Here is a 14,901-nt window from a genome sequence, read left to right as displayed (position 1 = left end):
AATTCTATGATTTTATATGAATAATAATGTGAAAACACTGGCAAAGCACAATGTTTTTTTGTTTTTTTTTCTGTTCACTATTGTTATATAAAGAAAAAGAAAAAATGAGGCTTACCAAGTGATTCCAGTCCAGCACTTTCTAAACCTTCTTTTACAGACTGTTCTAATTTTTGTTTCTCTTCCGCAGGAAGATCTTGTTCTAGATTTTCATTATTTACTTCTTTTCCTTCTCCGCTGCCAGATCGGATTTTCGTAACACGCACTTTGATTCTGGTTTCTCCTACAAAAGATTTAAAAAATTTTTTTAAATAGTGGTGCTTGTTCACATTGGTGATCTTTCAAACTAACGCATTTCAGGTGAAAACATTAGTATGTACTTATGTGTCATGTCAAAATTAGTATAAATTACAAAAATTACAAAAAATGTTCCAGTAGAAAAAAAAACACAAGAAAAAATAGAATTTATTGAATTATCTAGTTTTATCATATATATTTTTTTTTACAAGTTGGTTACCACTTTTATGAAGGCCCAGAAGCCACTCAGAGATAAGGGTTATTGCAAGTACAATACATTAGTGTGGAGATTTAATAAAGTGCCTACTTAAAGGGGCAGTTCATCAGGAATTTGTTTACATTAGACTTGAAGACATCCAGGTTGTAGTTAGGTGGGAAGCAGGCAGACAGAACAGAGTTCCACAGGCGTGCAGTTCTAAGAAAGAAGCTTTGTTCATGGAATGTACGTTTTGATTTAGGCACAGATAAAGAGTGGGGAAAATTTTTGACAGTAGATTCAGCTAGACGGGTGTTTTTCGTAAAAGATTGGCGAAGAGGGACCAGAGATTGGAGTTCAGACGAGTACCTGCCATGGAAATAATGATAAAACAAAGATAGGTTTGCAACGTCTCTTCTGTGGGAGAGAAGTTGCAGGGAAGAGAAAAGGGCATCCCCCACCAAGCCACAAAGTCTATTTTGTACTCTGTCAAGGCAGGATAGGCTGCTTTTAGCAGCTCCTCCTCAGATATGGCAGCAGTATTCCATCCTTGGACGTACTTGGCTTTTATATAGATAGAGAATTGCATCAGTAGTGAGATATCTTCTGAAGTGATAGAAGGATCCCACCATCTTTCCAGCGACCTTGGCAACAGACTTGATGTACGTGTTCCATTTCAGATCAGGAGTAAAGGTCAAGCCCAAAAGCTTGTCAAAACATGGGGTTTCTCCTAGACGAAAGCCATCCATTTCAATTGATGCCAGATGGGGATCAGAGCGTTGATGATGTAAAGATAGCAGTTTGGTTTTAGATGCATTAAAATAACCAGCCACGTCTTCCCCCACTGAACCACACGCTAGAGATCAGAGGAGAGAAAATCAGAGAGAACTTTGTCATTTACAGCCTTTGATGTGTTGCTGTAGATGATCATGTCATCAGCATAGATGTCAACGAATGATTTAAGTAAGTATGTGTTTAGGGAGATCATTGATGTAGATCAGGAAGAGAGTTGGGACTTGAACTCCAGCATATGTTTTAATGTGGAACCAAGCCAACAAGGGAGATAACCTTTGACTTAAATTAACAAATTAAGGGTTCATTAATTTCAAACCAATGCATTTTAGAGCGTAATTGTGGATAATCTTTTGTTTAAAATACATTTAGCACATTTTGTAGAGGAAAATTTTCTGTAACTTTTTGGAATTTTATACTAGTCTGAATTGTGCAAATTTGCTTTTTTCTATCTTGTATTAAACGTTCTGAAAAGAAGACAATTGTTTTTCTCGAGTTGTAATCCATGTTTAGTTTCAGAACAGTTTCCGATCGTTCGTTGTTCTATACAAGTCCTGGAGGTGACTGGTTCTCAGTAGACAGTTCTTGAGTTGGAAGCCACAGAGCAAAAGATTCTTCCCGTGTTGACACGAAGAAAACATATGCAAGGTTGCTAAAGAAAAAGGTTTAATTTTTATGGAGCAATTCTGGTTTTTGATTGGTTGGTAGCAGATTGCTAATTAATTTGATTTGTCAGTTCCTAGCAGTATCGTTTATAAATAGAATCTTCCAACTGTGAGGGGCCATACTCCTTATGTATCAAAAATACTGCAACAGTTTTAAAACGATTGTAATTTAAACGATTAGATAGAGCGAAAAACACTCTTTAAAATAATATATAAAGTAAAGGTATTTTATAGTTTCTGGATAAGTCAATTATTCCTAAAATGGGTAGATCAGTGTACCCCATAACAGTTATATTGCCAGACTGTCAGTAAAAAATTGTGGAGATACCATTTCAAACAAGCGTGACAGACCAAGGGACAGACTAACGGATTAACGGAGTCATCTTTAAAAAAAGAAATTAAAATCACCTTTTACTGGTTCATCTTCATTAGCCTTGTTCTGTGAGGATGCAGAATCTGTTTCTTCCTCTTTTTTCTCCTTTTCTTCTTCCAGATGGTCCTCGCTGTTCGGATCTGAAGTTGATGTTTTATCAACAGTCGTCTGATATTTTTCAACTGCTTTTCTGTGGTGTTTTACCATATTGTCAACAATTCTCATTTCTAAATAAAAAGTTTTCATAGTAAATATTAAAATTCTGAAAAGAATTACAGCCATAAGTAAATATGCTGGAAAATATTACTTGGCAATTTCATTAACAAAAATAGTCAAAATCTATAAGAAAAATTACATTTACTCATCTGATAAATATACATTTGTTTTTTTTACAGGACTATTCTGGTGCTACCAAATCAGATTGTCTGAAGATACTGGCTTTCTGATCCAAAATACGCCAAACATTGATTCTATTGTTCTTTTTCCTTTCCCTTTGCAAAACTCAATCATGTTCTGCAAAGTCAAAAGCAAAAACAATTTCCTTAGTGGGGCAGGTTATCTCAATATCCCATAAGAATCTTTCACTTAGTGATACAAGCACCAAGTGAAAGATTGTTTTAGCAATCTACACCACTACCGCTACAAAACAATCAAATGAAACGCCATAAACAAATATTTGAAGATGTAAAGAACTTGAAATTTAAAAACTTTTTGTTCTGTTACATCCTTACTTTAAATAAGAATACAGCAAGAAACACAGGGTTATGGGTGAAAGACAAATGGGTTTATTTACAAGGGAATACATTTGAAATAAGAGTTACTCGACCTCTTTCTTATTCTCTTCCTGTCTTTTTTCCTTCTCTCTCAGTCACGTGAGAGGTCAATATATCTATAGTTCATTTCACCTATGAAGGGATGTTAGGTTATTCCATTACATCACATGAAGGGATGTTAGGTTATTCCATTACATCACCTTCCTTCCAAGCTAAATTCTTCCATAAAATTTTGCTTCTACGATTTTATCCTTTTTAGAATTTTTTCCAAAAAATCCGGTCCTTTTCCTTTTACTTCTCCTCACCATTTGTGTTTGCCGATTTTATACTTTTGGAGAGTGACTGGATTTCTGAGTTACTGGTACTTCCTTGTTTGGAGGTTGTATATGGAAAGTGTCATATAGCACCTCCAATGGTAACTCTTAGTTTTTAACTATTTCTATGTATCGGGGTCTCAATTGATTAATATGTTTTTTGTGGAAAAAAGTTTGCCTTTTTATAATGTAAACTGTAAAAAGTTTTTGACTTCTAATAGGGGTATGAGATGAATGGATTCGCCAATAATTTTTATAACCAACGGCTGTGCTAAACAACCAATCAAAACGTCACAAAATTATTATAAAAATCGTCGAATTTTGGATTCAATCAGTTCGCCATTTGCTACGCCACGGACCGCATTTAATTCTTCGCCGCCATCTTGGTTACTGATCTGAACTACGCCGCCATCTATGTTCAACATAATATCTCAGAACTTAAGTTAACTATGCGACGGACTGCATTTAATTCTTGGTCGCCATCTTGGCTACTGATCTGAACTAAGCCGCCATCTTTATTCAACACAAATGTCTCAAAATTTAACAGGTTATGCGCCCAGCCACCGTCTTTTCTTTGACGGATCGGAATCTAAATTCGAATTGTGGCAGGTAAAATTTCTGGGATATCTAAGGATTCGAAAACTACACAAAGTCATACAATCTACAACAGAGAATCCAAACAACGTTGATTTATGTTACATTTAAACTTCTGCATGTCAGTACAGTCAGGAAGAGGTAGCAGGAAAGGAATTCCAAAGTCTAGCTGTTCAAAGAAAAAAACTAATAGAGTAGAAATCTTTCTGTCATTTTGGGATCTCAACAGTGAAGGGGTGAGATTTTGTTGCTAAACGAGTTTGTCGGGGATGTGTATATCCAGGGGACACAAGTGCAACAAGTTCATCAGAGCACATTCCATTAAAATACTTGTAAAACAGGAACAGAGATGCAACATTGCAGTGATGAGACAGGAGTTGGAGCTTAGTTGACAAATTGAGACCTATTAGATTGAAAACTTTTTTTGAACCCTATCCAAGAGGGAGAGACTAAGTGGTAGATGCACCAGCCCAGATGTGGCAACGATACGCCATGCACGGATTATCAAAAAGAAAAAAAAGGGTCACTTAGTTTAAAAATATTAATCAAATGTATTTTTTTATGCTCATTTTTTTTTAATTTATAAAATGAGTTAAAAAATCATTTTGACTAATGTGAAATTGGAACTCCGGTATTGTCTTAGTAATGTGTACTTTGTCTATTCCGTTTTGTCATTAAATTATACATTTCTATTTGCATATGAGCGGACAAATTCTAAAAACATAACTTTAATCTCTATCTCTACTGTTATCTAAGAGAAACTTTGTGTGCGTGTGTGCGTGCGAAAGAGTTTGTTCCCTATAGACTCTAAAATGGCTGGGCTGATTTTTATGAAATTTCACACAAAGGTACTTCATGTACCTGGCAGTGTTCTTAGATAGGTTTTGTATCGGAATGTCTTTTATAAGTATCGATAATCAAAATAATCTGATGAAAGAAGGAACAGGTGATTTTGACCAAAGTTAAAACCATTATACCGCTTAACATCACAATACATTTAAGAAGTTTTATTACTAAAGAAGCCGAAAGTCCCAACATATAAAATCAACAGTAGGTTTTTTGATATGACAGGGACACGTTTAAAATGAATTTTTCTGTTTAGAGCACAACTGAAGCAGGATACTTGATTTTTTCATTTTCAACTTAAATTCAAGCCACTATATATAAAATATAATTTTTTTTAAATCAACCGTAAGTTCTCTACAATGCAATGTAGACTACAGCATATTGTGGACTAAGTCACTGCAGGACGGCATGTGAAGCTTCCTTCTGGAAAATCATAATAGGTCCCCAACTAGAGCAGGCAATCAATTGATTTGATTAAAAAAAAATGAACAACTTCACAGGTTTTGATGACAATAAAAATATAAGAGTGTGAAACATTCGTTGATCATCATTCAATCCCGGGCAATGTCAGGTCTCCCTCCAAGTATATCATAAAAGTGACATCGCCTGTCTGAGGAATAGTTTCTACCAAACTACTCTGTCAATTTTTATTTTATTATTGAAAATTGACATATACGGTCAAATAAGGATTCAAAGTTGAAAAACTGGAACTTAATTAAAAAAACAAAAATACATCTTCATGATGTACACATCACAGAAGATATAGAATATCCAAAACTCAGATAAATTGGACAAGTAATTATTTTTAAGAAAATCAAAATTTACGATTTTTAGCGATTAAAAACTTAATTATTTTGAAGACAAACAAAATCTGTGTAGACGAATTGAGTTGTTATTCTTGAATTTTAACACATTCTAAAACAACTTGGTGGCTCCTGGTTCCCATCTCACTCATCATAAAAGTTGATTTTTTTTTTTAATAAAAAAAAAAATACTTGATCAATTTACATGATTTTTGGAATATGACATCTTTGTTCTGTGATGAGCATGTTTATTAAAGATTTTGCTATATTTTTTAATTAATTCAATCAAATTCTAAATAAGAATAAAAAAAAAAAAGCGGACACACCTTTTTCTATTTTATCCAGTTTATTGAATGACTTGTGGGTATCTGCTAATTTTTTAGCAACGCCTTGACTTCTGTCTTTGTACTCAGAGTATTCCTTTATCAAAATATTTTCAGTCTGAAATGAAAGGGTTATCAATAATTGGTTATAGATACAAAATTTTAAAAAACATAAAATATGGTAACATTTTTATACTCAAATTTTAGAAAAAAATTTTTATGGTCTAATCATAAAAAATATCAAATAAATTCCTTTTCTAGTGACATTATACCACAAGGAAGGGGGGAGAGAGGAGAGGGGGAGAGAGGGGAGGAATTGGAGAGAGAGGAGGGACACAGAATTTAGGTAAGGGGAGAGGCAGGACAAAGGAGAGAGGTAAAGGGGGAGGCGGGAGACAGGATGGAAGTAAGGTGTGCAGAGGGAGATGAGTGGGAGAGAGATGGGATTGAGGGAGAGAGACATTCTATCTCTGCTTCTGATGCACATCTATAACAGGTGGTGACTTTTTAAAGTCTCACAGTGTTGATCTATGCAATCGAGAGATGAAACTTTCAGGTCACGAATGCATAAGTTCAGTCAAAGAGGGTTTCAAATTATATGGTTATGAAACAATGTAATTTGTAATCCTCTTTGATCCATTCAGGTGGAATAAAAAATAGGAGCCATTACTTTTCGAACACCCCCTCATTTAACAGACTTGTAAAAGTATGCACCTGAACCATGCATATATTTTTCTGGTTCAAATTTTTAATATTAAAAAAAAAAAAAATGAGAATATCAAGAAACAACTCTTAGAACTGTGACATAATTTTGGTTACAGACATGCAGACCTAAAATCTCTTCTATTCCCTAATTAATTGTAATTATTTTTTTTAGTATATACAAATTTATGTAGTTAGAGAATATCATTTTTAAATATTTGTCAGCTTGCTTAAAAGTGAGGTAGAAAAAAAAAAGGGAATTTACCCCATAAACTGAAAATTTTATTTACCACAAAATCTAAAAAAAATATCTTTAATAAAAGGTATTTTATTTACTTTGTGAACTAGCAGTAAATATTGAAAGATTAAACTTTTTTTTAATTTATAAAACTTAAATATTAAAAAATATAAATTCATATTCTTCTTAACTATTGTATAACATTTTATTTTCTATCTGAACGTCTGCATTTTTTAACTGACCAAGTTAAATGACATCACATCTGGTTACCAATGAATTACTACTTAAGCAAAATTGAGATTAACAGTCTGATTAACTTGGTTAAAAGTTTAAATTTTCTATTGTTTCAAAATAATGTACTTTCATCATTTACTTGGTAACCGTCAATTAGAGAAACCTTGCTCAAAGATTAGATGCATCCTGCCCTGGTGGACGCCAACTTAGAGAAGCCTCTCCTTGATGGACGCAGACTTACAGCAGCACCGCCAAGGTGGACGCAGACTTACAGCAGCATCGCCCCGGTGGACGTCGAGACATATACACACACCATTCTGGAGCACACCCTCCTGGTCACCACAATTAGATACACCAATTAAATAATGAATAATTGCATTTATTATCAGTTTTGTAAGTTCTGGCATATAAACACTTACCTCTTTTAGCACTTTTTTATACTGTGTCTGTAATAGAGAGTGTAATTTCTTTGTGTTCTCAAAACGTTGCATTTCCTCAGATATTTCTACAAAGATAGAAAACAACATTGCGAAAATGATAATAAATGCAGAATTATTTCATAGTGCAGTTCAAGTCAGAAATACAGGATTGGAGGTTTTCAAATATTTAAAGGATATATTAGGTTTGGTTGTTTTTGTTTTACGGCATATCAACCCTTTTCAGGTTATTTAATGCCGAATCCAGTTATTTTGAAGAAAAATCTTTTAATAGAATATTTTTTTTTTTTCAGGTTGGGACCCTAATAGGTTCTACCACTCCAGATCAGAGTAGACCTGGGAGCAATGGCAATTAAAGGGTGGCTCCACACTCCCCAAAACCTGCAAGCTGAGGCCTCACTATCAGATATAGTTTATGGTCATATCTAGGACTAAGGATATATGAACATTATGAGGGGATGTAAATGTGAAATGTGAACTACAGTATTAATAAAGTAATGCTTATGTACATGTCTACAACATATTCATGTAATAAAATGAAAGGAAAAGAAAGAGAGAATACACATGTTAGAAAGATGACAAGTGAAATTAGACTGACATCATTTGTCTTCTCTTCTTGAGATCAATAAAAATGAATTGCACTTTTGATGAGGATATAAATCAAATGATGCTAAAGTCATGTGCATTTGTCAGCATTTGAACATTACATCATTATAGGTGGCAAGTGGTATTGTGATACTATAGAATGCCACCCCCACCATCACCACAACAAGGATCATCAGAAGATATAAGCTAGGAAACGAATGACAGTAAAAAGACATTAAAGAAAGCAAAAGTGTTGAATCCACTGTACTACACAGACAAGGTGACACCATGACAATTAGCTGTTAACAGCCAGAGAATCAAAGCATAAAAATTCAGAATAATGAGAAAGAAAACGTCATTAGTTTGTAAGCTGAAAAAACAAAATCAGACGTCTCTAATTTAGGGGTAAAACTCAAAATAGTCAAGAGGCACCAATTTTTAGGGTAAAAATGCTCCTAACAAGAGATGGAGAGAGGTCACTAACAACAGAGTTGGTCTTAATTGAGAATTGTAAGACATGAGATATAGAGTCTCTAGTGACAAGACCTTAACCTGACAGTCACACCAGAGTTCAATGATAAGGTGGTGCAGTGATCAAAATTATCAAAATGACAAGGTGAGACAATATTTAAAATGACAAGGTTTACCTGAGAGAGATCATGGAGATTAGAGTAGATTAGGCTGAGAAGAAAATCACTGGGAACTAACATGAGCGGATAGTTGTTAGTTGATAACTGTCTGCTCATTTTAGTCCCCAGTAATTTTTTAAAAAAAAAAAAAAAAAAAAAAACGTTTTAAGGATATTTTTTAATAAAAATTCTATGGATTATAATTTTCAAAATAATGGAAGTTTGAAGAAATGATCAGAAACCTTTATTCAGTCCTCCAGAAAATTCATCATCTGCCAAATCCTGGTTGTCATCGCTAACCCTGAATAAAAAAGAAGGAAACAAAAAAATTATTCAAACTTTTTTAGTAAGAAAATCTTTGCTGGTCATGAATGCAAATAAATTTTACAGAAGACATTTTTCTTTTAATGTTAAATATTGATGTGAATAGGTTCACTAGTAGATATAAAACATACGTCGATCGGGAGCAAGAGAAAGAAAGGGAGACAGAACGAAAAAAACGACAGACAGAATAAAAGAGCAACAGAGAGAACAAAAGGTTGGTTGGTTGGTTATTTTGTTTTACGGCATATCAACCCTTTTTGGTTATTTAATGCCGACTCTAGTGATTTGGAGGAAAAAAACCTTGAAGTTCTTACAGATATTTCTTCAAATGTTTATGTTGCTTGGTTGACCGTTTTGAACGGTAGTCTTCACGATTATTTCATATTGAAGGGGTTATTTTGTAGATAGATGTTTGCTATACTTGGTTTGTATAGTTTTATTATATATTGATGATGATTTGTTTGTTGTGTATGTTTAGATATTTTGTATATTTTCACATTTGTTGTAATAAATGTTTAGATTTTGTTGTATATTCCAGTTTTTTTAAGGAATTCCATTTTTTGGTTTCGACTTCTTTGAATATGTTTTCTAATTTTCTTTTGAAATATTTTCCTCTTATAATTTTTGTATTTTTACAATTCTCAGATATATGTTTTATAGTCAGTAAGTATCCACATTGGCACTTTGGATGTTGTTCTTGTTTTAATAAATAATTATGGGTTAGATGTGTGTCCTATGTGGAGTCGGTTTAGTATGATGACTTCTTCTCTTCTGTTTATTTTTTTTTTCCTGTGTCCATTTTTTAAGATTGGTGTTATTCTGAAGAGTTTGTTTTCTTGATTCAGTTTCCATGACTGTTGCCATTTCTCTTTTAAATGTTTATTTATTGTTGGTTTCATGTTTGTATAAGGAATTTGGAGTTTTTTTTATCTATGGTTATTTTTAGGGATGACTTTGCTGCTAGGTCAGCTTCGTCTCCTCCTTTTATACCTATGTGGCTTGGTATCCAGCAAAGTATGATTTCTTTGCTTTTTTCTAGATTGTTTATTTTAATCATTATATTTATTATTAGGGTTTTTTTCTAGTTTTTTTCCCATTTAGAGCCATTAATACAGATAAGGAGTTGGAGAAGATGATAAATCTTTGGTTGTGGTCTTGTTATAATACCAAGTGCCATATCTTATGGCAATTGCTTCAACACTAAAGATAGATGCTTTGTTTGGTAATCTTTTTCTTTTGGTAGTTTTTCCAGTTATTGCAGCGCTGCTGGTGCTTTTTGTGTCCTTGGAGCCATCAGTAGAAATGCTTTGGTGGTTTGGGAATTTTTCTTTAATTTCTGATAGTTTTTCCAGGCAAGTGTTGGGGTGTGTTTTTGTTTTAGAGAGTTTGTATTATGTTGGGTTTTTGTATGGTCCATGGAGGGATATCTATTAATTTAGTTTTGTGAATTTTGCTTAGTGGGATGTTTGTTTCTTTAATGATTTGATTCATTCGGAGCCTGAATGTTTTTGTTTTGTTTTCATTTTTGCAGAATAATATTCCGTATGATGGGTTTAGTGTGCAGTTGTGGGCTGGGTTTAAGTTGCAAGATTTTAATTTAATGAGGTATTGTATAGCTAGCTTTTCTCATCTTAGTTTTAATGATGGTTCATTTGCTTTTCCATAAAGACTTTCTACTGGGGAGGTGGAGAAGGCATCAAGTGCAAGTCTCAGTCACTGATGGTGTATCGTGTCTAATATTTGTAGGTATGATTTTCTGGCTGAACCATAGATCATAGAGCCATAGTCCAATTTAGATTGAATTATTATTTTGTAGAGTTTAAGAAGAGTATCTTGATCTGCTCCCCCATTTTGTGTGAGCCACCACATGTAGTAATTGTAGAGCTTGATTGTATTTTGTCCGAAGCTTTTGGATGTGTGATATAAAAGTTAGTTTCTTGTCAAACGTTATGCCAAGAAAATTATATTTTTCTACAACTGGTATTTCATCATTATATAGTTTCAAATCTGGGTTTAGATGTAAGTTGCATTGTCGACAGAAGTGTATGCATTTGGTTTTGGTTTTGATATTGTGAAGCCGTTTGAGTATTTTGTTAATGGATTCTTGTAGTTATCATTCTATAGTGTTCATGTATTTTGATTGATAGCAGATCATAAAGTCATCGACATACATAGCGCAATTTACCCCAGGATTGAAGCAATGGATTATGTCATTTATTTTGATATTGAATAGAGTGACTGAGAGTATGCTTCCTTTTTTTCTGGTTTTAACAGAGTTGGTCCTATTTATGTTCTAAAGATTCTATCTGATAAGAAGTTTTGGATGAATATTGGGAGTCTGCCTCTTAATCCGAGTTTGTGTAAATCTTTTAATATCCCATATTTCCTAGTGGCATCATATGCTTTTTCTAAATCAAAGAAAGACAGCAAAAAAGTGTTCTTTTTTATGTTAGTTTCTCTGATGTAGGTTTTCAGTCTAATTAAATTGTCATTTGTGCTCATTTTCTTTTTTCCTAAAGCCACATTGATATCTAGTTATTGTATTATTCGTTTCCAAATACCAAACTAGTCTGTTGTTTATCATGCGTTCAACTGTTTTACATAATCAGCTAGTTAAGGTTATTGGTCTATAGTTTTGTGGGTTGCTTTGGTCCTTGTTTGGCTTGGGGATTGGTATAATTGTTGTCTTCCAGGTTTTTGGTATTTTTTCCATTGTCCAAATGTTATTGTACATCTGTAGTAAATATTCAAGGGATTTCTGAGGGAGTTGTTTCATGAATTCGTATCGGATTTCATTATCAGGTCCCTCTGCTGTGTTGCGTGACATTTCTATTGAAGTCTTTAACTCTCTGTCATTGTGAATAGCTTGTAGTATTCTATATTATTTAGATGAAAAGTTTAATTTTGTTTTTTCCTCTTGTTTTGATTTTCTGGAATTGTTGATTATTATTTGTTTTGGAGTTTTCTTCATAGGTTTTGGCTAGTAAATTTGCTATTTCTGTTTTAGTGGTGGTTTTATTTTATCCTGTTACAAGATGTCTTATAGTGGAGGCTTGAGGTTTTCCAGAAATTTTTCTTACCATTTCCCAAATTTGTTTGGATTTTGCATTCGTGTTGAGTTTACTTACATAGTCTTTCCAGCTTTCTTTTTTGGATTCTTTTATTGTTCTGCATGATTTTGCTCTGAGTTTTTTAAATTCACTTAAATTTTGGGTAGTTGGTGTGGTCTTGAATTTTCGTAGAGCTGCACGTCAGAGTGTTATTGCTTTTTGGCAATCTTCATTGAACCATGGTTTGTTTCTCAATGCTTTTGTTTGTCCTTTAAGTATGCATTCCTTTGCTAGTGTGATAAGGGTTTCTGTAAAATGATTATCTTCTAGATTTTTTTTTTTTTTAAATAGGCGTCACCACTTCAAGGCCGAGAGGCCACTCAAGGATAAGGGTTGAAGAGTGTACAGTAGTCAAAAGGACAATATAGTAATTAATAGTAATGGAAGTTCGGTAAATTTGTTAACTTAGGTGTAACGGCTCAGTAGATACTTATTCACGTTGGACTTGAAGACAACCATATCATAGACAGCTGGAAAGCAGGAAAACGGAAGACAATTCCACAGGTGTGCAGTTTTAAGAAAAAAGCTTTGATCATGGAATCTACATTTAGGTTTAGGCACAGATAAAGAGTGGAGGGAATTATTGACAGTGTTTTCAGCTAGACGAGTGTTTCTAGATCTTGATTTTTGTTTCTTATTAATCTTTTTTCGCATTCTCTTTGGAATTTCTCCCAGTCTGCTCTTTTTAGTTTCCAGTGTATAGGAGTTTCCTCATTCAGGGTGGATGTTTCCAGTAGAATTGCGAAGTGATCACTTCCATATGTATCATCATATATTTTCCATGTAAAGTCCATGAAAGTTTTTGAGTCACATAAGCTTAGGTCTATCAATGATCCTGATCGAGTGGTTATGTTTAAATAGGTTGATGTTTTGTTGTTTAATAAATATAAATTAGTCTTGTTTATGAGTGTTTCCAATGTTTTGCCTTTGGAGTCGAGCTTTTTACTACCCCATATTAGGTTGTGGCTGTTGAAGTCTCCCAACAAAAGGAAGGGTTTGGGGAGTTATTCTATAAAGTCGTTTATTTCTTTTGTATTTATAGTTTCGTTTGGGGGTATGTATATGGAACAGATAGTGATGGTTTTATGCAATATAATTTGAGTTGCTATTGCTTGTAGCTTTGTTTTTATATTTATTTTGATATGAGGTAGGTTTTACCTGATGAATATTGTTGTACCTCCATTAGCTCTGTGTCCTGTTTTGTTGATAAAATTGTATGCTTCATAGTGTTTCATTTGCAGTTTGTTTTTTTCCTTGTAGGAAGGTTGCTTATAGACAGATGGCAGCAGGGTTTAACTGTGATATGAATATCAATAGCTCGTTGTAATTTGCTTTTATACTCTACAATTCCATCGTATGATTCTGTGTGTAGTGTTTCGTATTTTGGCTGGTGGTTTGGGTTTTGGCTGTCTATTATTGTTATCATTCATCTGTATGTTTTGTTGCTCCTATCAGCTTTCTTGCTTCTGGCAAGGTTTTGTAGGTACTTGCGAATGTTCATCCACTTTCATTTTTTGTATTATTTTAGTTTTTTTGGTTTGATACCTCATTTGGTGATATTTCTGGTTTGGATCTAGATTGGGAACGTTGGCAAGATTTTTCGGTCTCCAGGCTTTTTGGTTTGTTGTTTTTTGGGCTTCTTGACTTTTTCTGACTTGAGTGCCTTTCTTGGTTTTTGATTTTGATTAGTTTGAATTTGTTTTCATCCTTAACCAGCACCATTTTTGTTTTTTGTTTATGATGTTGATTTTCTTTAGGAAGTTTTGTTTTGGTAGGTGAAAGATCCTTGGGTTTAGTAGTAGTATTGGATAAGTTTGGAGTTTCAGCCTCATTTCCCTGAGGTTGGGAATTCTTCTTCAGGTCCCATTTAGTTAGTTTAGTTAAGTTTTCCTTTAATGTCTCCACTAGTAACTTTAATTCTTTCATCAATTCAGTCAAGTTGTTTTGTATCGTCTCTTGTTTCGAGATTGGGCTATTTGTAGTTTTTGCTATACTTGCATATGTTGAGGAGTTTGGCGTGCCCTCAACTAAACTTCTTGCCTCCAGATGTGGTAGATTTCTGGTGTGTTTGGTTTTTGTTATTTGTTTTTCCTTCTTCCAAACTTCGCATTCCTTTGAATCAGCTGCATGGTTTTGTTTGCAGTTTGCACATTTTGATGGCATTTCGCAGTTTATGTGTTCCCCAATTCCACCACAGTTTTTGCATGTTGGTGGTCTTGTCCATCTATCTTTGTGGTGGCCGAATTTATGGCAGTTGTGACATCGTAATGGGTTTGGAATATAGATTTCTACCTTTTCTATTATATAGCCAATTTTTATTTCTGTGGGAGGTTTTGGGGTATTGAAGTTTAAGATGTAGGTATACGTTGGAATCATTTGGTTATTTTTTTAATGTTTATTCTTCTAACTTCTGTGACTACTTGCTCCTTTAAGCTATTTTTAATTTCATCTGGCAAGTAACGTGCAAGTTCTGAGCTCTTTATCACACCCTTTGAAGAGTTCAAGGTGGTATGGGGGTAGGCGTTTATTTTGAGGTTGTGGATGTGGTTTTGATTGAGAAGGGTATTTGCTGAGAGGTTATTAGGTACTTTTATAAGGAGGGTGTTGTTATTTAGTTTTTTGATTTGCATAGTTTTGGTTATAGATCTGATTTCTTTTTCAATAATGAA

General features: G+C 33.7%; 1 protein-coding gene across 3 annotated transcripts in view; it reads right to left on the bottom strand.

Annotated features, from left to right (window-relative positions):
• The window catches only part of LOC145246622 (uncharacterized), a 95,752-nt gene that overhangs the window by 18,038 nt on the left and 62,813 nt on the right, over nucleotides 1–14,901 (bottom strand). For all 3 annotated transcript variants that reach the window (XM_080108295.1, XM_080108297.1, XM_080108296.1), the window contains 5 exons: nucleotides 9,041–9,099; nucleotides 7,567–7,652; nucleotides 5,977–6,091; nucleotides 2,356–2,547; nucleotides 116–280 (listed from right to left, as the gene is read on the bottom strand). In XM_080108295.1, the coding sequence (XP_079964421.1) occupies nucleotides 116–280; nucleotides 2,356–2,547; nucleotides 5,977–6,091; nucleotides 7,567–7,652; nucleotides 9,041–9,099 (617 nt within the window). The remainder of the gene's footprint in view (nucleotides 1–115; nucleotides 281–2,355; nucleotides 2,548–5,976; nucleotides 6,092–7,566; nucleotides 7,653–9,040; nucleotides 9,100–14,901) is intronic.

This window comes from Euprymna scolopes, chromosome 24 (assembly GCF_053919585.1).
Source record: "Euprymna scolopes isolate OS-2025 chromosome 24, ASM5391958v1, whole genome shotgun sequence".
Lineage (NCBI taxonomy): Eukaryota > Metazoa > Mollusca > Cephalopoda > Sepiida > Sepiolidae > Euprymna > Euprymna scolopes.
The sequence above is the reverse complement of the archived record's forward strand: the minus strand, read 5'-3'. Positions and strand labels throughout refer to the sequence as shown.